Source organism: the organism of the source record quoted next, unplaced genomic scaffold (assembly GCF_019419815.1).
Source record: "Pyrus x bretschneideri cultivar Hongxiangsu unplaced genomic scaffold, Pyrus_bretschneideri_v1 Contig48, whole genome shotgun sequence".
Lineage (NCBI taxonomy): Eukaryota > Viridiplantae > Streptophyta > Magnoliopsida > Rosales > Rosaceae > Pyrus > Pyrus x bretschneideri.
Window position 1 is genome coordinate 2794409 of NW_025999785.1, and position 25285 is coordinate 2819693.

At 35.2% G+C, this 25285-nt stretch overlaps 2 protein-coding genes and 1 long non-coding RNA gene across 4 annotated transcripts; 2 read left to right on the forward strand and 1 right to left on the reverse strand.

Annotated features, from left to right (window-relative positions):
- Nucleotides 1-1465: 1465 nt before the first annotated feature.
- On the forward strand, nt 1466-5235 carry LOC103928279. 2 transcript variants are annotated; one of them, XM_048568601.1, is made up of 3 exons: nt 1466-1780; nt 2103-2757; nt 3156-5235. In XM_048568601.1, exons 2-3 carry the CDS (start codon nt 2239-2241, stop codon nt 3225-3227), a joined length of 591 nt encoding a protein of 196 aa, XP_048424558.1. In that variant the 5' UTR covers nt 1466-1780; nt 2103-2238; the 3' UTR covers nt 3228-5235. The 2 variants fall into 2 exon arrangements, with proteins under 2 accessions (XP_048424558.1, XP_048424559.1); XM_048568602.1 differs by lacking the exon at nt 3156-5235 and adding an exon at nt 2851-3024 and having other exon boundaries at nt 1468-1780.
- An 8437-nt stretch (nt 5236-13672) lies between these two features.
- Nucleotides 13673-14406, forward strand: LOC125470018. The gene is made up of 2 exons (XR_007252302.1): nt 13673-13973; nt 14116-14406. It is a non-coding gene; the product is annotated as an uncharacterized LOC125470018 (long non-coding RNA).
- A 1551-nt stretch (nt 14407-15957) lies between these two features.
- On the reverse strand, nt 15958-24715 carry LOC125470017 (ankyrin repeat-containing protein BDA1-like). Its single transcript, XM_048568344.1, has 2 exons — nt 24014-24715; nt 15958-17269 (listed from the first exon to the last, which is right to left on the reverse strand). The coding sequence occupies exons 1-2, from the start codon at nt 24614-24616 to the stop codon at nt 16253-16255; spliced, it is 1620 nt and encodes a 539-aa protein (XP_048424301.1). The 5' UTR covers nt 24617-24715; the 3' UTR covers nt 15958-16252.
- Nucleotides 24716-25285: the final 570 nt, after the last annotated feature.

Sequence of the window (25285 nt, forward strand, 5' to 3'; positions counted from 1 at the left end):
ACTATTCTGTCATCCACATACAAAAGTAGTTATCCTGTTATTCCCCTTTGATAACTACCCTAGATGCTGATTGGTGTATCACCATTGGAAGATAAAATGTTTCAAAACGGCAGATTGTTTCTATACACCAAAAAATGGGGAATTCATGTTAGCAAAGGACTATTTACAGACAAAAAATATTAGTCAACACTGTTCTATTTTGGACAACAGATGATAATATCCTCTGTAGAGCAGCAAAAGTTTTTTTTTTCCTTGGAGCAGTCACTGCAGATAAAAAATTTGGATAATTGGAAAAAAATACAAAAAGAAAATCAAATGTTAATACACATGGAATACGGTTTGTACATGAATAGATTTATAGTATGAAAGAAGCAGTAAGAAAACAAAGTCACCTAATTTTTTTTTTTTTTCTGTGCAGCAACGTCTGTTTTGAGCTAGTTGGGGAGGATTTTTTTTTCAACAGTTTAATCGGAACTTGATCGAAATCTTGCACATTTGGTTCAGAGATCTCTTCTGTTTCACTGTGTTAAGATATCAAAAAAATCAGAAAATTAAATTTGGATTAGATTGAGATTAATTTGAGATGTAGTTAAAAATAAAGGAAACCTAATGAAAAATGTTTGAAAACTTTGAGTTTTATTGATAAGGACAAAATCAAGAGTAAAGTAAATAGTGCCAGGATTGACTTTTTAGTGTTAAAATGTGGTTTTTCGTTAAAGTGAACAGTATTGCTGACTTTTCGTTAAAACTCCCTAAAAATAATGTTATACAGAGTATAACCGTTTTTCAGAATCTGTAAAAAGCGTTCTTCTAATTGGTTCTCTTTTTCTTTTATGTGATTCCCCAGTTGTCTCAATAGGTGCAGTGGAAGATGAAACTGTTATAGAAGATATTGCAATTTCTCTGCTAATGGACTGTGGAGTTGTTGGCTGGATGCTAAGGTCTTCAAAAATGTTGCAGATGAGGAAATCGTTTGAGTTCAATAAATTTCTCTTGCTTCCAAACTGGAGGTGAAAATTTTTTCTCTGGCCTCTTAGTCTGAGAAACTCACTTGGCAACTGTTTTTGATCTGCTGATTGATTGAAGACCAAATCTTTACAGGCCATGCCAAAAACCTTTTCACCTGATTTGCCAATGATTAGCGCATTGATTTCACTCGTATCATCTTCAAGCACCAAGAACACTTTGTACCTTCATTTTTAAAAAAAAATTCCCGTTCTTTCGCCGTGTTTAGTACCCACACCAATTAACTTTGATAAATTATCATTCACCTATAATATAGTCCGACAACAAAGTCTTATATATAATTTGAATTGACAAACCCATATCATTTCATAAAAAATAAAAAAAATAAAAGACAAAAAAAAAAAGCATTTTTATCTTTACTATCACACAATGTGTTGGTTTTATATGTTTAAGATAAATAAGAAAGGTTTGGTTGGATTGGTTTACAAAGAGAGAAGGATTGTTTGTTTCGTAAAAGGAGAGTTTAACTGTTACTCTTTCAATTCTATAACGTAAATCTGAATATTATTATATTTTCAAGTCATATCTTATGTGATTAGTTTTTGTACACAGTATAAGTTAGTAAACGTACTGGAAGAAGACTCTGTAAATTTTCTCTAATGATTGCATACATTTCTGCTTCTATTCTAATCCGATGTATATTAGACCGTTCCCGATTCCCGCAACCACTTCTGGGCGAACACGGTTCCCGCGACTGCCTCTGGTGCGTCTTCTACAACTCCGACATCAACGAGCTAGATAGCTCCTTTGCCTGGTAAGATTTTTGTCCTCAATTTGAAATTGGTTGTTTAATTCCTGCTTATTTGCCAAGAAATCTTGAATATACCCATAACTTGCCTTCCTCTTTCAGTTTTGAAATTTAAATTTTAAGGTACGAGGGATTTCGAAAAGGGCCTTAAATTGGTTTTGTTCAATTTTAATATTTTTTTTTTCTCATTTTAGTTTCAATCTCTTTACTTATCAAAATTTTCATGAAATTCAAAATTTTTAAGTTTTGTCTTCTGTTATGTACCCAATTTGTAATTGAGGTTTATGCTCTAATTAAGAGTGTAATTGAGTGTTTTACTTGTTATTAGGGGGATTTGTTAGAAATGCCAGCCGGCAGTAGTCACACTTCATGTATTGGAGCTCTGCTCCTTCTATCTTCCTCCTTCCCTTTCTTCTATGTGCAATAGTTAAGGTTGAGCTAGGGTTGAGATTTGGGTTTTAACAATGTTATCACCCATATCGATTCTTGGATCCGCTGCCCCTCGTTTCTCTTCCCTGGAAGATCGTGTTGCTTCCTTGGAGGCTACGATGGCCTCGTTACCTTCTCTCATTGACGCTGCTATCGAAAAGGCCTTTGCAACCAAGCTTCCTGCCTATTTCGACAAATTTGGTAACGAGCTGCATTCTCGAAGCGTTGGGGAAGGCATCTCTGCCCCTCTTGCCACCGATCATTATGTTTCTCCTGCGATTGAGCCTATCCAGCTACCTCGGAGCCCAATTTGTGTTGGAGGAGTCCAATCGCAACTTATTCCGGCAGCAATCCAAGCTCCACCGCTGCTCTCATCTTCACCGTTGTTACGAGCACTGGCAACTTCGACCGTCAAGCCACAGTCGAACGATTCTGTTGCAACCACATTTTCTCTTCCGGCATCGAAGACAGTGATTCATGCTTCTACGATGACCATTGCTCCGTGGCCAATCCTTAAGCACTCGTTCCCCGATACCACAAAAACTGGATCTGAGGTATTGCTTTTATTTGGTGTAATTGCATGCTATACTGGAACTGTTTGAGGACATGTCTAAGAGACTGAATACAGATAATATGTCTTTGAGTAGCAACCTGGATGCTTGGGATATTGTGGAGGATGTTGCAATTGCTTATGAATACACTAAACTCATCAGATTAGGGATTGCAAGGAATGGGTTTACCGAGGTCTTGACATTCATACTGGGTTCGTGGAAAGAAATCTTGCCAATGTCAAGCTATAAAGATGATAAAGATGTGGCTAAGTTGAAGGAGATTTGAAAGAGTTTTATAATTGAGGGAAACCCAGAGTCATGTCCCTCATGGTTATCAATGAGTGGGGAAGTATTGGCAATAAGAGATAAGTTGACGTATCTTCCTTGTGGGCTTGCTGCAGGTTCTTCTATTACGGTGTTGGGGTCATCCCATTATGCTCATGAGAAGTATGTGTCCCAGCTTACAAAGTTGAGGTGGGGTGATGGAACAATTATGGTCTTGCAGTTCATGGATGAGTTGCAAACCCATGGAGGACAACCATGTGATAATTTGGGCAGAGAACCCTTATGGGAAAAACAGCCGCATATGATGCAATTAGGAGAAGATTATGCAGAACGTATGTTGTCTAAGTTCTTGGACTTGATTATTCGTGGAAACTTTGAGTTTCAGACTGCCACTTTGTTGCAGCTGCTCAAGCCTTTGTGGAACATTGTTCGGATTAGGGATGAATCAACCCCTATAGACTATATCCAAGTTGGTAGCAGCGATAAGTTTCTGAGTTGGGTTGACCATCATTTTCCTGATATATATTCTTGTGGGAGTATCTTTCAAATTACCATTCTTCCTCCGACGCTTGGTCCATTTCTGAGTAGGCTAGACCATTCTTTGAAGGGATTCATTTGGAGGACACTTTTTGTTGAGCTTTTTGTAAGTAAATTACAAGGAAGGTCTATTACTTTTCACCAATATGCTACAAGTATACCACCAATTGCCTTTGCCATTCCCTAGAAGCCAACCCCAAATTCTAAATACAAATGGAATGAGCTTTCCCATTTTCAAAATGTGGAGTTCTATCATGTTGCGAAGGCAATTGAGAAGGTAGGGGTCAGATGGATAGCACTACCACCTGCTTCAATCTTATTTCTATTAATTCATGGAATGCTTTTCAAGGAGGTGGTGCGTTTGGCAGAGACGAAACAATATTATGTTGATAATGCGAATTTGTCTGATGCCTTGCCACTTAATCAGAGGAAGTCACTGATCGCACAGACCCTTAATTTCTTGGAAGTCATTTTTCGGGATGTCAACAATCACAACAATTCAGGAAAGCGTTGTGATGGCGAAGACTCTGCTGCATGTTTCCACTTCAAGAATCTGTATACAGGGGACAATTCTCCTTTTGAGTATGCAGATATGGTTAAAACCACAACCCACAAGTCACCTAGTAATTTCTCAAAACTTGCAGAGAGCTTGTTCAAGAAGGGCTATGATATTGTTTCTGTTGGAACAGAGAACCATTTAGTGTTGGTGAATTTAAGAGACAAGGGCATTGATGGCTCAAGAGCTGAAAAAGTTTTGGAATCAATCCATATTGCAGCAATTACAAATAACGTTCCTGGGTACCTGTTTGTCGTGGTCCCTGTTGGTGTCCTGTCCATTGAGTCACCCTTCTCATTTGAGACTATCGTCGGGGTGGAAGGATTGGAGATTGACAAATGATATATCTTCCCTCAATTTGCTACAAACCCTGAAGAAATTGTATGTTGAATTCGAGAATGCTGGAGTTCTGATCACTGACCAGAAGATTTCAAGGATGTTTAAAGTAGTGGAAGACTGCTGAGCAGCTGGAATTCTTGTTATGGTAATCATGGGAGATAACCAGAACATTGCGGAAGCAATATGCCGTGAAATAGGCGTGTTTAGTACTGATGGAGACGTACATTCAAGAAGCCTTACAGGAAAAGAGTTTATGAGTACTATACGTGATCCAAAAGCCCATCTGAGACAAGGTGATGGCCTTCTGTTTTCAAGGGTCGAACCAAAGCACATTGTGAGGTTGCTTAAAGAGGATGGTGAGGTTGCTGCTATAACTGTTGATGGAATGAATGGTGCATCTACTTTGAAGCTTGCTGATATCGGGATTGTAATGGCCATTTCTGGAACTGAGGTGCTTCTAGAGCTGAAGGAGAGTGCTGCTGCGTTCAAACAAGTCCCCACAATTTCTTTTTTAAGCCTTGAGGACAAGGCTAATTTTCAAGGGGGAAGTATTGTTATGTACCCAATTTGTAATTGAGGTTTATGCTCTAATTAAGAGTGTAATTGAGTGTTTTACTTGTTATTAGGGGAATTTGTTAGAAATGTCAGCTGGCAGTAGTCACACTTCGTGTATAAGAGCACCAGCTCCTTGGTTTGTAAACAGATCAGAATGTTACAAAAGAAATAAATATAAAAATATTGGAGCTCTGCTCCTTATCTTCCTCCTTCCTTCTCTTCTATGTGCAATAGTTAAGGTTGAGCTAGGGTTGAGATTTAGGTTCCAACATCTTCTGTGCTGTAATGAGAGCCTTCTATTGGCCTTTCAGATTTCGGCATGGGAAAGTTCACTTATTTCTCTAATTAGATTGTGTATGCCTTCAATTCTTTATTTAATTGTTCTGTTTGCATTCGGGTGTGATGATCTAAATTTTATATGTTTGGAATTATTCACTTAACACCAATTTGTTACATTCAGGTCTCCACTCCACATTTAACAAGTTCAAATTCCATAGAAGTCGGTTCTGCAGATTGTGTCCGCAATTAGATCAGAGATCAACCGCTCTTTTGTTATCATGCGGAAGATTGCTTTTGGGAAGGATCTGAAGCAGTTCCTCTCTGTATGTTTACTCTCTGTATGTTTATTGCCAAGTAGTTCTATCTTTTCTAATTGATGTGTGTTCATGTTACACTGCGATTCATGATGATGCTTTAATTGTTTCTCGATTCGTAATTGTTTGTAATTAATGTGACATATTTGAATTGCAATCTGTGTTTGTATGAAAGGGATGGCATATCATGTTGCTGACTTAATTGTTTATGTTTTTCATATTTGCAATGGTGTTATGATCGATCAGGTGATTGCTCACCTGTGACTTTGTTTGGAGCTCACGTGGCTCCCGTTGGATTCAGTATGCTTTAGCTGCTGCCAATCCCAATTTACATACAATTTTTTTTATTTTCCTTGATTGGAATTTGGGCTTTTTATTCGTCCTTATCCCAATGTTCTGTAATTTATGCAACTTTGATCGAAAGCCATGGTTTTTATTGCTGAAAATTGTTAACCTCTGTTTAGATATTCATTTACTCATTAAAATGGCGTTTTGGGTTCCGTAACCGAACCTCATTGCTTCTCTTTAACTCTAGAATATTCAGAATATATGTGAGTTTTGCTTTGAATTTGATAAACCTCTCTGGGTTCGTGAGCTAATACAGTTTTTGGGCACTTAGCCGAAATTTTGTTGGATAGGAACCCATAAACAAGTATGAGGAAGTACGTGAATCATTACTCAGCGCAAGGGTGATTGTGGAGGGATATGGTACACAAATATAATTTGAAACCAGTTGTGGTTGATTGGTGGTGGGGAATTGTAGAGGGATATGGTACACATGATTATAATTGGAATGGATACAAGAATCTCTTTTAGATGGTGCACGACCTTAAGCTAAAGCTACAGGCTGTTTTATATAAATACGTTTTTTTCACTTGCAGAAGCGTTTCCCTCTCAATGGGCATATAATTGAGTTCAACATAGTTATATTCCTTGACTTAAGCTTTCATCTTTCTTCCTTCTTTTTTCAAAAGAGGTTAATTTTGTACTCATCTTTCAAGAATTATGCATAGTAGTTGTTAAATAGTTGTGGAATTTGAAAGGTCATGTAACTGACCTTAATGTGTTTTTTGGATTGAAAATTAGATGAGAAATGCTGGAGAATGTAATTATAGAGGTAACTTGGATTTTTACGTTTCTTGGGTATGATAGTTGCATTATTATGTCAGATAAAGTACATAACTAACATGCTAAATTGTACTGATAATATTTACAGAACGTGGAAACAATATTGCCTGGTCTTCTAAATTTTCATCTTAGAGGCTGTTGGTCATAGTGTAGAGGATTAAGTTCCGAAAACAGTTTGTAGTTTGGTTTTTACCAAGATTCATTATTTTTCCATTGTATTTTCAATTTGCAGGGTTTAAAAACCTTAAGTACTTAGAAATATGTGGTTTGGGACTGATGGATGTCTTAGAAGCAACTCATAGATGCGTTGTACAGGTTAACCGTATACTCATTTTTTATAAACTATGCATACCATTTGTTAAATACTGTGGCATTTTAAAGTTCTTGCTTCCGTGACTCTGATATGATACTGGGTATTCGCTTTATTTAATTATAATTTAGGTTTGATGGAAAATTTTAAATTTGATTTATGTGTGTTTCATTTTTTTTCTTCTCAAATATCAATCTATCGGTTTTCGGCTGGTGTAGCTGTCGATTTGTTGTTTGGATTTTACAATTCCTACACATGATGCAAAAAAAGAACTAGGAATAACAAAAGGAATCAGATGCCACAAAATGATAGTAATTTTGGCACTCCAATTGGTATTGAAATGTTTACTGAAAATGTTTGTCATACTAATGATGAGCATATGTTACCTGAAAGCCTTACATTTGCCGAACAAAATTTTGTGATGCAACAAGAGTGAGATTCTCACGCTTCAGATATGACCTTAAAAAAAATTCTGAAGCCCAAAACAAGTCAAAAAAAAAAAAAAAAAGAAAAAAAAAAGCAATATGAATACAGCTGAAGCAACTGTAGATGAGATCGAATTTGACAATTTTAATCAGATGGGTAGGGGTGGTCAAGCCTTCTTTCAGAGAAGAAGATTAAGTATGTCATCTTATTCGCTTACAGTTTTTCTATTAACTTATAATTGTTTTGTTCTATTACTGATAAGTTACATTTGTTTTATTATATTACTTAAATTCAGTTATAGTAGTTTCCCTTTCATACAATTTAATCCAACTTAATATTAGTCGACTTTGAGTAGGTCCAAATAATCCGACATGTAAATACTTAATAATCCCACCTTTTACTTACATATTTGTTAAAATCCTTTTGTTTTGTAGAAATATAAGTACAAGGTAGACAATTTATTCTTCATTACGAATATTTTTAGGGTTCGTTTACTAATCCGTAATAAAAATAGGTGGAATTGGATTGAGTGGGAATTGAATTGAGGAGAAGTGAAATCCAGATTTTGATTAAAGCTGTTTACTATAGTTTTCTGGAATCGGAGTATAAATGGTCATGTTTGAATATAAGTTGTTTACTAATTCACTAGAATCGGAATGAAAATTTGTATGATTACTAGAATGCCCTTTATTATAAATAAATATTTTATAAGAACTTATAGGAAATCAAGTCAATTGATATAAAATTAAAAATTAAAAACTAACCAACCAAACCCCAACCCAACCGTTCTCTCTATCTTTGCCCCAATCATCTTTCAACAATTTGAAATTCACGGTGGGTTTGAGGCCTATGGGAAGTGCTGGTTGTGGTGATGTAATTTCTTTGAAGTTTAGTTTACGGGGTATTTCGTGTTGATTTGAATGTGAGGAGTTTGGTTTTTAACATTGTGTTAAAAATAAAATAACTAAAATGGGCTCTTCTTCAGCTTTCGCTTGATCTTGTTTTCTGGTTGTCGTTATTGTTGAGGATTAAGTTCCGAAAACAGTTTGTACTTTGGTTTTTACCAAGATTCATTATTTTTCCATTGTATTTTCAATTTGCAGGGTTTAAAAACCTTAAGTACCTAGAAATATGTGGTTTGGGACTGATGGATGTCTTCGGAGCTTAAGTGAACATAATGTCAACATACAAAATCTGAGGTGATAAATCATATACCAACTACATAATCACAAAGGGTATCAGTTCCACTGGAGGTCATACCGATGCTTTTAGGTTGTTTTTCAAGGTTTTGGAATGACATAACCTTTTTATCCTAAAGAAATAGAAGAGATGATAACAACTATATCAGAACTAACTTTTGTATGCAGAGCAGGTATAACACCCAAAAAAAATGAGAGCAAAAATCTTTATATTTCCCAGACCTTTATGATAGGCGACTGACTTCACCATTCTGAGTGATAGAATTATGACCACAGATTAGTATGTCAAATCAATAACTAGCATAAATTAGTTAGTGTTTTTGTGATTTATTTGCTTTTGGATTGTGGATTTGGTTCAATTTTTTTTGGGTTGCATTTTGTGGTTCTTGCCTAATTGTTATTTAATTTGTTTTTTTTTTGTTTTTTTTTGTTTTATTTGGATAGGTGCTTTTGTCAAATTTTGTGCATCTCTTTTTAGAAGCAACTCATAGATGCGTTGTACAGGTTAACCGTATACTCATTTTTTATAAACTATGCATAGTATTTGTTAAATATTGTGGCATTTTAAAGTCCTTGCTTCCGTGACTCTGATATGATACTGGGTATTCGCTTTATTTAATTATAATTTAGGTTTGATGGAAAATTTTAAATTTGATTTATGTGTGTTTCATTTTTTTTCTTCTCAAATATCAATCTTTCGGTTTTCGGCTGGTGTAGCTATCGATTTGTTCTTTGGATTTTACAATTCCTACACATGATGCAAAAAAAGAACTAGGAATAACAAACGGAATCAGATGCCACAAAATGATAGTAATTTTGGCACTCCAATTGGAATTGAAATGTTTACTGAAAATGTTTGTCATACTGATGATGAGCATATGTTACCTGAAAGCCTTACATTTGCCGAACAAAGTTTTGTGATGCAACAAGAGTGCAATTCTCACGTTTCAGATATAGATGGCCTTAAAAAAATTTCTGAAGCCCCAAAAAAATAAAAATAAAAATAAAAATAAAAATAAAAAGGAAAAGAAAACGCAGGGAAGCAACTGTAGATGAGATCGAATTTGACAATTTTAATCAGATGGATGGGGGTGGTCAAGCCTTCTTTCAGAGAAGCAGGGTCAGTATGTCATCTTTTTCGCTTACAGTTTTTCTATTAACTTATAATTGTTTTGTTCTATTACTGATAGATTACATTTGTTTTATTATTTAAATTCAGTTATAGTAGTTTCCCTTTCATACAATTTAATCCAACTTAATATTAGTCGACTTTGAGTAGGTCCTAATAATGCAACACGTAAATACTTAATAATCCCACCTTTAACTTACACATTTGTTACAATCCTTCTGTTTTGTAGAAATATTAAGTAATAGGTAGACAATTTATTCTTCATTACGAACATTTAGTTCAATCCAAAACTAAAGAACATTACTATCTTTACTTATGTATCCGAAGCTAATGTAACATTGAATATTTTCTTTTCCAAAATTAGGTTTGGATGCTACTTAAATGTAGGAGATTGAAAAAGGATATTCAGTTACTATTGACCTCGCTTTAAGTTTGGACACACTTTAATTTCGATACACACATGCACACTTTTATATACTAACAATATGTATATTTTACTTTCACGTTTGCAATAGAATGAGCGTATTTCGATCCACCGTTTGGAATCTTTTTACTCGAACAAGTAGATTAGAAACCGAGTGCAATGAAGTTTGTAACCCAAAGTAAATGGATCTCATAAACAATTTGGCGGTTTCCAGTGCATATTGCTTTGCTTAAATGGTCAGAAAATCCTTTCATTATATTATCTATATTCAGTTATAATACTTTCACTTGCATACGATGCAATGAAATAGAATATTAGTTGAACTAGAAACGATTCTAATTATCCAAACATCAGGTTGGGTGCCACTTTAAATGTTGGAAAATTGAAAAAAAGGATCGTGAGTTGCTGTTATTGGATTTGACAATCACTACTACAAAAGGGGGCTATAGTGTCGGAGGGTGGTGTCGCTTTAATCTAATATAGTAGCGGATTAGGCAGTTGCGACACTAACTGAACATGACGTCGGATTTACTGTCGCTTATAAGCGTTATTAAATGTTTATGTCGCTTTTAAACCGACGTAAACATATATTTTAATAATTTTTAAATACTAGTGTCGCTTTTAAACCGACGTAAACATTATTTTAATAATTTTTAAATACTAGTGTCGCTTTTAAGCGACATAAAGTGTGTATATATATATATATATATTAAATTATATATATATTAAATTAAATTTTATATCCCTAAAAACTATAATAATTATATATATATATATTAAATTAAATTTTAAAAAATTGGTGATCATTGGATTGGCTTAAATATACATACGATTCAATTTCTTAAGTGTTATACATACAAAATAAATAAATTTAAATCTACTTAATATATATATGCACACACACACACCATTGAACTTGATTGGATACGAATTCTATGAAACTAATTTCGACAGTTATAAACGAAAAATCACGATTTAACGATTATTTTAACTCCGATTTTGATGATTTTTTACAGCTACACTCCTGACCCTATATGAATACAATGAATGAATTCGATCTTCAAATTAAAATATTTACACAAGTGGATACCACAAAATCTTATGTTATACTTAATGAAAGTATAAATAAACTCTAAGTGTTAGTCAATCTATTGTTTTGATGGGATACAAATTCTCGGAAACTAATTTCAACGATCCCAACCGTCAAACTTGTTTGCATATGCTTTGAGATCACATCAGCAAAAAATCACAAAAAACAAACATTCAGAGATCAAGTAATGGGACAAAGGTTTTCGACGGTTATAAACAAAAAATCACGATTTAACGGTTATTTTAACTCCGATTTTGATGATTTTTTACAGCTACATTCCTTGACCCTATATGAATAGAATGAATGAATTCGATCTTCAATTTAAAATATTTACACAAGTGGATACCACAAAATCTTATGTTATACTTAATGAAAGTATAAATAAACTCTAAGTGTTAGTCAATCTATTGTTTTGATGGGATACGAATTCTCCGAAACTAATTTCAACGATCCCAACCGTCAAACTTGTTTGCATAAGCTTCGAGATCACGTCAGCAAAAAATCACAAAAAACAAACATTCAGAGATCAAGTAACGGGACAAAGCTTTTCGACGGTTATAAACGAAAAATCACGATTTAACGGTTATTTTAACTCCGATTTTGATGATTTTTTACAGCTAAACTCCTTGACCCTATATGAATACAATGAATGAATTCGATATTCAAATTAAAATATTTACACAAGTAGATACCACAAAATCTTATGTTATACTTAATGAAAGTATAAATAAACTCTAAGTATTAGTCAATCTATTGTTTTGATGGGATACGAATTCTCCGAAACTAATTTCAACGATCCCAACCGTCAAACTTGTTTGCATATGCTTCAAGATCACATCAGCAAAAAATCACAAAAAAAAAACATTCAGAGATCAAGTAACGGGACAAAGCTTTTCGACGGTTATAACGAAAAATCACGATTTAACGGTTATTTTAACTCCGATTTTGATGATTTTTTACAGCTACATTCCTTGACCCTATATGAATAGAATGAATGAATTCGATCTTCAATTTAAAATATTTACACAAGTGGATACCACAAAATCTTATGTTATACTTAATGAAAGTATAAATAAACTCTAAGTGTTAGTCAATCTATTGTTTTGATGGGATACGAATTCTCCGAAACTAATTTCAACGATCCCAACCGTCAAACTTGTTTGCATATGCTTCGAGATCACGTCAGCAAAAAATCACAAAAAACAAACATTCAGAGATCAAGTAACGGGACAAAGCTTTTCGACGGTTATAAACGAAAAATCACGATTTAACGGTTATTTTAACTCCGATTTTGATGATTTTTTACAGCTACACTCCTTGACCCTATATGAATACAATTAATGAATTCGATCTTCAAATTAAAATATTTACACAAGTAGATACCACAAAATCTTATGTTATACTTAATGAAAGTATAAATAAACTCTAAGTATTAGTCAATCTATTGTTTTGATGGGATACGAATTCTCCGAAACTAATTTCAACGATCCCAACCGTCAAACTTGTTTGCATATGCTTCAAGATCACATCAGCAAAAAATCACAAAAAACAAACATTCAGAGATCAAGTAACGGGACAAAGCTTTTCGACGGTTATAAACGAAAAATCACGATTTAAAGGTTATTTTAACTCCGATTTTGATGATTTTTTACAGCTACATTCCTTGACCCTATATGAATAGAATGAATGAATTCGATCTTCAATTTAAATTAGTTTTTTTAAATATTTTGAAACCCAGTGTCGCTTTTAAGCGACATATTGATTTAAATTAGTTTTTCGTTTTATAACCATCGAAAAGTTCCATAGAATTTGTATCCCATCAAGTTCAATGGTGTGTGTATATATATATATATATTTATTAAGTAGATTTAAATTTATTTATTTTGTATGTATAACACTTAAAGAAATTGAATGGTATGTATATTGAAACTGATCCAACGGTCACCAATTTTTAAAATTTAATTTAATATATATATATAATTATTATAGTTTTTAGGGGTATAAAATTGTTACATTAATATATATAATTATTATAGTATTTTTTAGGGTTATAAAATTAATATATATAAAATTATAGTATTTGAAATATTAGGCGGGAAATTTCCCGCTTGTTTGAATGGATGGAGAGACTTAGTGTCGGTTTTAACCGACGCTAGTGTCATTAAAGCGACGCTATGTGAATTTCAAAAAGTGTGTCAGAAGTTAGCGTCGGTTAAAAGCGACGCTAGTTTCATTAAAGCGACGCTAGTTTCATTAAAGCGACGCAAGTTTCATTAAAGCGACGCTATGTGAATTTCAAAAAGTGTCAGAAGTTTGTGTCGGTTTAAAGCGACGCTAGTTTCATTAAAGCGACGCGAGTTTCATTAAAGCGACGCTATGTGAATTTCAAAAAAAGTGTCAGACGTTTGCGTCGGTTTTAACAGACGCAAACTAAGTACCCATATTTAAACCCCTCTCTTTCCCATTTCAACCGTGCTTTCATTTCTCCCCCAATTTCAGACTTTCTTCTTCTCCTTCCCCATTTCATCTGTGCGTCCCCTTCTTCCTCCTTTTCATTTTTTCCTCAACTCCTTCCCCGTTTGCTTTGGATCACCAGTTTGAAGATCAACATTCTGAAGAACTCCAATTCGAGGAGGAAGAGCTTGAAGGTGGTTCATTTTTAAATTATTATGATTATTAATTTTAGTTTCTATTTTGTATTCTAAATAGTTTTATGCTTAAATTGAAAATTTATTTTTGTTTCTTGGTTTTTAATTGTTTTTTTTGTATTTATGCATGTTGGATCTGAAGAGCAAGGACACTGGAAATCGCAGATCCATAATTTTTTAAAGGTATAAAACCTGAGTTTAATCTATAGAGATTAGAGCCTTAATGTTGAAGTAGTAAAGTATTGGAGCACTGATCTGATGGCAAGCATGGCAGCATGGAGTTGCTAGTATTATATATGGCACTATGGAGCTACAAAATATGTGGTCTTCGACAAAGGCAAGCACAGGAAAGCATGGAGGATGAATTTTTGTAAATTATATGGAATGTTAGATGTAAAACATTTGTATATTATGGCACTATTTTTCTTTTGAATTATTTTTATTATTGTTTGTTTTGGCCTAAAATTGAAATTTATTATTTCGATTATATAATTTTTTTGAGTTATAATTATTTGAGAACGAATCCAGAAACAGATTTCGACTTTTTTTTTAATTATTATTATCAAATGTGGTGTCGCTTTAAATCGTCACTAGTTTGCATATTTTATTTATTTAATTGTTCTCTAACGTCGCTTTAAACCGTCACTAGTTTGCATATTTTATTTAGTTAATTGTTGACTAGCGTCGCTTTAAACCGACGTTAACATCAGCGTCGCTTTAAACCGACGCTGCGTAGTGGCGGATTAAGCGAACAAAGCGACGCTGAAGCCCTTTAGTGACGGTAGCAATGGCGTCGCTATTCCAATCCGACATTGCAGTGTTTTATGTCGGATTTTTGCCAAATTTCCGACAGAAATCGGGTTTCTTGTCGGTTTTTGGTCCGCCGGTGATAGCCTATATTGTAGTAGTGAATGTTGGCTTCACTGTAAGTTATAACAAACTTTAATTTCGATACATTCATGCACACATTTATATACTAACAATGTACATCTTACATTTGCGATTCACTATTTGAAAATTTTCAGTCGAACAAGAAGATTAGAGTCCAAATATGAAGATTTTGAGACCCAAAGTAATCGGATCTCATGATCGAATTGGTGGTTTTCTAAGCATATTACTTAATGATATGGTGAGAATATCGTTCAGTTATACTATCTATGTTGACTTACAGTACTTTCACTTTCACACAGTTGAATACAAGTCAGAATATCAGTTGACTTAAAACCGATTCTAATTATTCAACGCAGAACTACCTAATAATCTTACCTGTAACATACATATTTATTAAAACCGATTCTGTTGTAATGCTGAATTATTTTTTCCCAACATCAGGTTTGGGTGCCACTTTAAATGTAACAAAACCGAAAAAGAATCATCAATTGCTCTTTTTTGACTTGGCTCCGGTGGCCTCGTTGTAAGTGTGAACAAATTTTTTTGATCCCAAATACTTTATTATTTATGCTTATACATGCTTTGTTTAGATTGTTGAAACTGCAAGAATTTTATGCAACGTCATAGATGACTCGGCTTGACTTAAATACTAAGAGGTTTAAAAAAGGTTTTTATGATATTATCATATTGATTCACCATGATTTAACAGGTAGAACTTAGAGATTAAACAAGCACAATCTCAAATCAGGATTTAGTTTTGAATTTCTGTGCAGGTGCAATTTGCAACATCACCAACAGTTACTACTACACATTAGGGACAATTAAACAAGCACGTTATAGAATCCATAAAAAATCATGTAAATTGTATATAGTTAGGACTTAGAAATTAGCTATTTTGATGGTACATAGGCTCTTAATGCAAATCCAATAGAATCTAGGTGAAACTAAAAGACTTATTATACCATGTGAATTAAGTTGCTTTGATTAATTTCTGGTGTGGGTATTTTTGCTAGTGATAATTCTATTCATACCACAAAGGATTTTATATACAAGCATGTATACTTGACAATTAAAGATCTCTACAAATCAGAAATACAATCAAAATCAAGTTACAATATTAATTCTTAAACCTTGAGAGAGTATTTCCTTAGACAATACTACTTCTCTAAGTAGCTACCATCGTGCATCAATGACAACAAACACTTCCACTTTGCATAGCAGATGGATTATTTATCATAACTAAGCGACGCTCTTGAATTACCAACCCAGGTAAGATCGAGAAAGCGTCATTGACCTCGTTCATTACCCCGAATCCTAATTGCTACATGCAAACAGGGTGTCTGACCTAGTTAATTATTTTCTCAAGCCAACACACCGCGGCGGAGTAATTACACAACTGCAGTCGCATCAATCTCTTCAAAACGGGTTGCATCGTTACATGAAAAGGAGCCAGTAGTGGTCATGTTCTTGAGACATGATCTTGACCTGAAGTACATGCACCGCAACCACTTCGTCACGCAAATAAGAAACCGAATAGTGTGTATTACGCCGACTATGGCCAGCAACCCAGTCCAAAGATAGACGAAAGAACTGTAAATGCTTATATAAGTTATATTAGTGTCGTAAATGGTTATATATGAAAAATCGAAATTAGGAGGGACAATCATGAGCAGCACTTGTAGGTAGGTCAATGCCAGGAATGTGAGAGTGACGCACATGAACAGCGATAAGAGCCACATGCACAATCGATTGTGGAGAGGAAATCCACTAATGAGCAAAAGCGTGACACCCAAAGAAGCAAGGAACGAGATGGTATTGTAATTTATGAAAGGGACGAAGTCATCTCCCCGAATGTAGCCTAACACTGCTGTTCCAGCTATGCATGTTCTCTGTTTAGTGCAAATTGTTTCAGATCTTCGAGGATAATCAATGGTAGTGTCTGTATTATTAGTTTCCCAAACACCACCTGGTGGGTTGACTATGGCTTGAAAAGTCATCGTCGAGATCATCGTAGCCACAACCATCAGCATGCCACGTGTATCGACCACCCAATTACTCGGATATCTCAACCATTCCATCAATTTTTTCCAGCACCTCCTTGCTGGCGTTGATCCCTTTTCCGATGATGCTACTCGTTTGTGAAGCTTCTTTTTCTTCTTTACCCTTCTTGGATTTGGTGCTACAACAGCAGCGGCGGCAACATCTGAGTTAGGATTATCATTTTCATTATTCTCCCTTCTGATTAATCCTGCGTCCATCAAAATCTGTTGAATTTCTAAGCTTCTGCTAAAGTCCTCTCTTGTAACGCTGCTGTACTCTAAGATATCTGACATGGTCAGAGATATCCCATTCACACCAGTTGCTTCTGCTCTTATAGCATCAACAGAAAGCAGGTAACGTATAGTCTGTAATTAATATATACACTTTATTAATTTTGTGGAAATTATGCTCCTAAGGGGAGCAAACAAAAGAAAGTACACATAAATTTAGGTTAATCTCAATTTAGTACTTTGAATTTTCTTGATTTTCTACATTTGATATATCTAAATTTTTTTTGTCTCAGTTTAATCCTTAATTAAAGTCATAATTCTAAAATAGTTTCACACATCCGTTAAGTTTTCCGACAAAAGTTTCGTTAACTGATGATGTGGCATCCATATGAACAATAACTGAATACCATGTATGAGCCCTCTTGGTTATTAAAAAAAAAAAAAATTAACAAAAGAACTAAAATTAGAAATTTTTTTTTTTTAAATAATATAAACCTACAAACCTAAAAACCTGAAAGGGTGAAGATCATTTAAAAGAAAAAGGAAGTCGTTCAGCTGACCATGAAGGTCTACGACGACCACCACGGTAGATTCCAGGCCTAGCTGATCGACGTTTGCCTCTTTGTGAAGGATGTTGGATGTGCAGAGGATCAAGCTATCGACAACCTCTACGGGAAACACGTCGGGCAATTGGGTCGGGTTCAGATTTCTAGATGCCCAATAAAAAACAAACCTGAGGTTCCTAACCCATTCGAGACTAAGCTTTCCGTCGGCCGGCCAGCCAACTGGGGTTTTCGGATTAGGCTTTGGCTACGATGGGTTGTCTTCGGATTCGAAGTTGGTGATAGCGGAAGATGCCGAATCGATAACCGGCAACGGTTCTGCTGCTAATACTTCTTGCAACTTTTTGAGATGCAGATGGACGGAATTCTCTTTTATTCCAATTGAAAGGGAGGTAAGGGAAGGGAGTGGGTTGCAGATCTGAGGAACGGAAACCCATATGCAGCACAAAAAGGAGTGGATTCATTCTACCGCTGCCCCACGTGCAGTCGAAGGGAGGGAGATAGAGGCTTTTGTTTTTTTGGTCAAAGGGAGATAGAGGCTCAAATTTGGTCATTTGCGATTCCTCCTCAATGTTTATTAGTCAAATCAGGATTTTCAGGAGTAGGGATCATCCCTTTATTTTTTTTTTCTTTGCCTCTTCTTCTATTTGAACGGTTACGATTATTCATGATAATATCTTATATTAACTTTTTGTAAAAATAAAAAGATAAAATAGAGAATGTCAAGGGAAGAGATGGAAAAAGGTTGTAAGAGAATCCTAGTTCGAATTTTAAGGAATTTTAAAAGACTTTAAAATTATGGTGTAATCAACTAGAATTTTAAAAGATTTTCAAAGAATTCATTCAAATACAGGGGTAGTCAATTAAATAATTTTAAAAGACCTTAGAATCCTAATGTAGTTAACTAGGATTTTAAAATATTTTTATAGAGTCTATGCAAATCTATCAGTATTAAAAAATTCATAAATTTTGAAGAATTTCTTTCAATAAGAAATTTTGTAGGATTTGAAAAGGGATTATAAGCATAACAAAATCCTACCTCCACCCTAGGATTTCTTTTCAATCCCCTCTCTCTCTTTCTCTCTCTCTCTATTCTGCAACTCGATCTTTCTTTCTCACTCTCTATTTTCTTCAAGACATAGAACCTGCCAATCTGATTTCCTTTCATGTTCATCCGTCACCATCCCAGTAGCAAACTACCACATTTGTAAAATTTTTTATTTTCTTTATTTTGGATTGTGTAATAGTATTTCTTGTAATGCTTTTCTTTATTTTGGATTGTGTAATAGTATTTCTTGTAATGCTTTGATGGGAAGTGTTAATGGCTACTAACTGTTCTTGTAATGATTATGCGTTCTATCTGAAGTTGTTTATTTTTTACCATGTTAATTGAACTCTTCGAAATTACTACTAAGAATCTTATTATCAATTCAATCTTTCTGGTCTTTTTCATGTAATCATATTAGTGTACGGGTGCAAGCATCTTCCAAAGCCTATTTATATTTGTACTTATATTGGTAGTTGTACTTAGAAACAAAACATTATGAACTAATCAATTGTTGAGGGAAAATGATTAATTTTGAGACATTTGATTTAAGAAGCATCACTTGTTTTGGTTAGTTAAAATTATTTTTCGTAAACAAATCACAATTCAAATGAGAAGGGGAAAGAAAAGACATATTTGATTGGTTTATATTTCCATATATATATATATATTGTTTATGTCTTTTTCAGATTGTGCACTGAGAAAAGAATTTATATTGTAGGAGTCAAAAAAGAAATCCTAAGAAATACATGAAAGAAATCCTCATAAATCCATAAAAATTTATAATAGAAATTCATAATAATTTGTCATAATTCATATGGAATTGTAGAATCTATTAAAATCTTTTGAAATTTGTCACTTAAAAAAATTCTTTAAAATCCTTTTAAATCCAAATTGACTATACCCCTTTAATATTTTATTTTTTAATATTTTAGCTTTTATTTTTTTGAATTTTTTTAATATCCATGTGTGTCATATTGACATGTAGCGCTCAGTCAGTATCCACGTGAGTGCCGCATCATCAGTTAATAAAGGTTCTTACAAAAAACTTAATGGATGTGTTAAAGTGTCCTAGAATTATGATTTTAGGTATCAAATTGAGACGAAAAATACTTGATGTATCAAATGTTGAAAATTAAAAAAACTTCAGAGTTAAAATTGAGATTATTCCCATAAACTATATAAAAAGGGGAACAAACAAAAGAAAATTTACACGTGAACATACCTAAACTACCTATTAATAGAACCCTAGTTGTCAACCAAAACTATATGAAATTACTATTTTAACCCACTTATAAAAACTAAACAAAAATAAAAGGGTTAATCTCTATTTACTACTTTGAAATTTATTGGTTTCAACATTTGGTACATCAAGTTTTTTTCGTCTTAAAGTGGTACATGAAGTCATAATTTAGGAATACTTTCATATATCCATTAAGGTTGTTAAATCAGTCGTTAACTAGTGATATGGTATCCATGTAGACAATGACTAGGCGCCACATGAAAATTAAAAAAAATAATAAAAAAGTAGAAAAATTTTAAAAAAACCCATCCTCTTCTACCTCCCCCGATCCCACCCAACCTTTCCTCCATTATCTCTTCTACGTTCACCCAAACCTCCCTCCTTAAAACGTGCACGATCTAGAACCCTCATGGACTAGCGAAGATGAACAGGATTGCGGTGAGATTGGTGGTCGGTGGTCTGCGCGGAGCCCAGAACTACGTCGCTGCATTTCCATAGCGGTCGTTGCTAGGCTGTTGGACAGCGCCGAGTTCCTGAACCGCCGAAGTAACGACGATTTTGGCAAATCTGGGGCTGGCTTCAAAGTTTCTGGGTTTTGTCTTCTTAAAACCAAAGTGTGAAGGTTTGAGCTTCAATCGGAGCTCTGTCAGCGGTATGGCTAGGTTTTGTATTAGAGAAATTGGAGGTTTGGTTTGTTGATTAAGGGATGTATGGTTATGATTCTCATGAGGGGAGGGGGTAAGGTAGGAGAGAATGAAGGAAGGTTGGCTGGGATTGGGGTGGGGGTGGGGGAAAGTGGAAAGGGATCCTCTTTGGATCCCTTCCTCCTAATCCACCAAATCAAGGAATCCTTGCTGTTGAAATTTGATCAAACGGTTACAAACAGGGGCCCACTTTAAAAGTTATAATAACTTCAACTGTTGGATCAAATTTCAATGGTCTGGATCCTTTGATTTGGTGGATTAGAGCATCTCCAAAGGAGATGTCAAATATAGTATGTCAAAATTTTTTTTGATGGCTGATGTGGCAAATTGAATACAAGTGCTAAATTATCTTCTTTTCCAATGGATGTGTCAAATATTTATTTTATTATTTTATTGGGCCTAGAGTTACATTAACTATTAAAAAATAATCAAAATTAGTTTTAGTTTTTATTCTATTGGTTGTTAATGAGATCTATGCATTAAAAATTAAATTAAATATATTTGACTCCTTCTTTATTTGCTGTCAAAAAAGGCAGCTAGAAAGCAAGGAGTCAAATTGTAATATCCAACATCGCCCAGGGGAGTGATCCTTATATGTATATTTTCATCCCTACCTAGCACGAGGTCTTTTGGGATCTCACTGGCTTCGGGTTCCATGAGAACTTTGAAGTTAAGCGAGTAGCGTGCGAGAGCATTCCCAGGATGGGTAACCCATTGGGAAATTCTCGTGTGAGTTCCCAAAAACAAAACCGTGAGAGCGTGGCTTGGGCCCAAAGCGGACAATATCGTGCTACGGTGGAGTCCGACCCGGGAAGTGGTCCCCCCCAGGCTAGGATGTGACAATTTGGTATCAAAGCCTAACCCTGGCCGCGTGTGTGCCGACAAGGACGTTGGGCCCCTAAGGGGGGTGGATTGTAATATCCCAAATCGCCCAGGGAAGTGATCCTTATATGTATATTCTCATCCCTGCCTAGCACGAGGCCTTTTGGGAGCTCACTGGCTTCGGGTTCTGAAGGAACTCCGAAGTTAAGCGAGAAGGGGGCTAGAGCAATTCCCATGATGGGTGACCCACTGGGAAGTTGCTTGTGAGTTCCCAAAAACAAAACCGTGAGGGAATGGTAAGCCCAGAGTTCCTACGGAACCCAAAGCCAGTGAGTTCCCAAAAGGCCTCGTGCTAGGTAGGGATATGAATATGCATATAAGGATCACTCCCCTGGGCGATGTGAGATGTTACACAAATGACTCACATGCCACATCATATATGGCATATCCACTGGAGAGCACTTAAATTTTTTTTAATCCTATTTGGCATATTTGACATCTCCTTTGGAGATGGTCTTAGGAGGAAGGGATCTGGAGATGATCCCTTTTCGGGGAAAGAGATAGGAGATGGTGGTTTTTTTTTTAATTTCCACGTGGGTGCATTTTGACACGTGACGCCCAGTTATTATCCACGTATGCACCACGTCACGAATTAACGGCTGATTTAACGCTAACCTTAATGATGTATGAAAGTGTCCTAAAACTATGATTTCATATACCACTTTGGCAGTGATGGAGTTAGAAATTTATGTTAGGAGGTGTGACATCCCACATCGCTCAGGGGAGTAATCCTTAAATGTATATTCCCATCCCTACCTAGCACGAGGCCTTTTGGGAGCACACTGGCTTCGAGTTCCATGGGAACTCCGAAGTTAAGCGAGAAGGGGGCTAGAGCAATCCCATGATGGGTAACCCACTGGGAAGTTGCTCGTGAGTTCCCAAAAAACAAAACTGTGAGGGAATGGTAAGCCTAAAGCAAACAATATCTTGCTATGGTAGTGGAGCGAGCCCGGGAAGTGATCCATCCCGGGCGGGGATGTGACATTTTCCTCGGCAGACACGCGGTCAGGGTTAGGCTCTGATACCAAATGTCACATCCCGGCCCGGGGTGGATCACTTCCTGGGCCCGCTCCACCACCGTAGCACGATGTTCTCTGCTTTAGGCTTACCATTCCCTCATGGTTTTGTTTTTTGGGAACTTACGAGCAACTTCCCAGTGGGCCACCCATCATGGGAGTGCTCTAGCCCCCTTCTCGCTTAACTTCGAAGTTCCCATGGAACCCGAAGCCAGTGAGCTCCCAAAAGGCCTCGTGCTAGGTAGGGATGAGAATATACATTTAAGGATCACTCCCCTGGGCGATTTGGGATGTCACAGGAGGGGCCTTTAAACTAAATGAAAGAAATTTAAAAAAAAAAAAACATATAGTAATGTAGTTAATTGGAGAACAATTAAAAGTTAATTTTTCTAGCTTTTTAGTTAAAGTCAGAGCTTTAAAATTTAGATAAAATTTAGTATTGCGATGATTATGTTATAAAAATAGAGCTTGTTTATAAGTTTTGGTAAAAAAGGATTTCATATGTTAGATTCAAGTAATAATTAAGGTTATGACTGGCTCAAAAATATTGTAAGATATTTCTTTCAACATAACGTAAAAATTTAAGGTTATGACTAGCTCAAAAATATTATAAGATATTTCTTTCAACATAATTGGATCTTATTCTCGAATATATAAACCTTATTTTATATGAACTGATAAAAAAAGAGAGAAGGAATTTGGCTGTGGACATCTATTATCAGGAGTTCTAAAAATCAGAAGAAAGATAAAAGGTTTTTGGCTATGGACATCTATTACTGGGAGTTTTAAAAATCATTGACGTCAGCAAGTTTCGAACAACGTTTTTGGCTATGGACATCTATTACCGGGAGTTTCAAAAATCATTGCCGTCAGCAAGTTTAGAACAGCGGACCCCGTGCACAACCAAACTCTACTTAACCAAAACAACTCCACATACTTCACTTGTTATATTAGGTGGACAACAATTATAAGACTGCAAATTCCAGGATGGGCCTCTACCTCCGCCACTGTACTTTGGGATGAAAAAACGTGATATACCAAATTTTAAAAACTAAGAAATTTCTAGTTAGTAAACTAAGATTAACTCAAATTTGGACAATTTAGTAATTACATAAACATAAATTTTGCTGTTTTTTTCACCAACCTCACATTCAAGTTAGTATAGCATGATATATTTAAAATTCAAAAATAAATTTTGTTTAAAAAAAACTTAAAAATAAAATAAAATAATTAAAAAACTGCTCATTATTATCCTAATTTTTGTAACTAATTTTTTATTTTTAAATTTTAAAAACAAGTTACACTTCATAATAAAAAAACAAAACAAAATAAAATTGTTCACACAGTGTGGGCATCTGCTAGTATTAATTAATATAATAAAAAACTAAGAATATCCAGTATAGAAAATGGAAATATATATACGTACCTTAATTTGCCTTAGCATCAAAGCTAAGTGCAGTATGGTCACACCACCATCACAGCCAGCTCCTGAGTTAAGGAACTCACCATTGCTGTCGTCTCTTTCAACCAACATTTTCAAGCACTCTAACTGGTTGTGTTTAATACACAAGTGCAAAACTGTTTCTTTCGATTTGTTTTCAACTTTGACATAAATGGACTCAGGATTTTTATCAATCAACTTCTGGAGCACCTCAACTTCTCCTCTCATGGCTGCATAGTGAAGAGGGATTCTTCCGTTTTCATCATAACGCAAGCACGCATCAGCATACACACATAACAAAGCTTCGACGGTTTCCTTGTGGCCCTCAGCAGAAGCCAAGTGCAAGGGCGTGCGTCTATCGGCGTCTATCCGCTCTGCAAGTTTGGGATTGTTAGTGCAAAGGGCTTTGGTAAACTCAGCGTGGCCGTGCAAAGCCGAAACATGCAAGGGGGTTCCGGTTTTGCCGGTCTGCAAGGATATTCTCCATAGAATGTCTGGGTCTTTTTCGATCAACCTGTTTAAGGATTCTACACTCCCGGTCCGTGATGCCTCGTACACTTCATCTTCATCATGCCGTGTGATCTCCATTGTTTTTTTTTTTTTTTCTCTCTCTCTTTCTGAACTTTGCTTCACTTAGAAAAATTTTCAGAGAGCAATCGATTATTTGTAATAGCGAACAAAATGCGCGTATATCAAAAGGACTCTTATAAGGTTAAAAGTCATACCATTAGGTGTGGAAGTTCAACGTATGTAGAAATGGCAAGTGGAAGTTCAAAAAAAGGTGATATGTTGCCCCCTAAGCCACCCAAGCGTTAGCAAGCAAATTATCATTGAAAAAGTAGGTGGATCACTCTCATACCATTAAGGCATAAGAAGAGTTTTGAGGGATAAAAGTCATACCATTAGGTGTGGAAGACTTGAATTTTGGAATGTTTATTTTAGATGTGGAAAACTTGAACTTTGATGTTTATTTTAAGTTTGGACTTTTGGAAGATTTGAACTTTGATGTTTATTTAACTTTGGACTTTGGAACACTTGATTATAATTGAACTTTGAATTGAATGTTTATTTTCATTGTCTTTGATTATATTAGAAATTAGTATCTTTTCTTTTATTATTTGTATGTAGAAATGGCAAGTGGAAGTTCAAAAAAAGGTGATATGTTGCCCCCTAAGCCACCCAAGCGTTAGCAAGCAAATTATCATTGAAAAAGTAGGTGGATCACTCTCATACCATTAAGGCATAAGAAGAGTTTTG

Bases quoted from the DNA above. Each gene is read 5' to 3' on its own strand.
- LOC125470017 (XM_048568344.1), bottom strand. From the start codon at position 24,616: ATGGAGATCACACGGCATGATGAAGATGAAGTGTACGAGGCATCACGG. The intron at 17,270-24,013 runs GTACGTATATAT...TATTAATTACAG, and splicing joins TGATGCTAAGGCAAATTAAG to ACTATACGTTACCTGCTTTC.
- LOC103928279 (XM_048568601.1), top strand. From the start codon at position 2,239: ATGTTATCACCCATATCGATTCTTGGATCCGCTGCCCCTCGTTTCTCT. The intron at 2,758-3,155 runs GTATTGCTTTTA...GGCTTGCTGCAG, and splicing joins CCACAAAAACTGGATCTGAG to GTTCTTCTATTACGGTGTTG.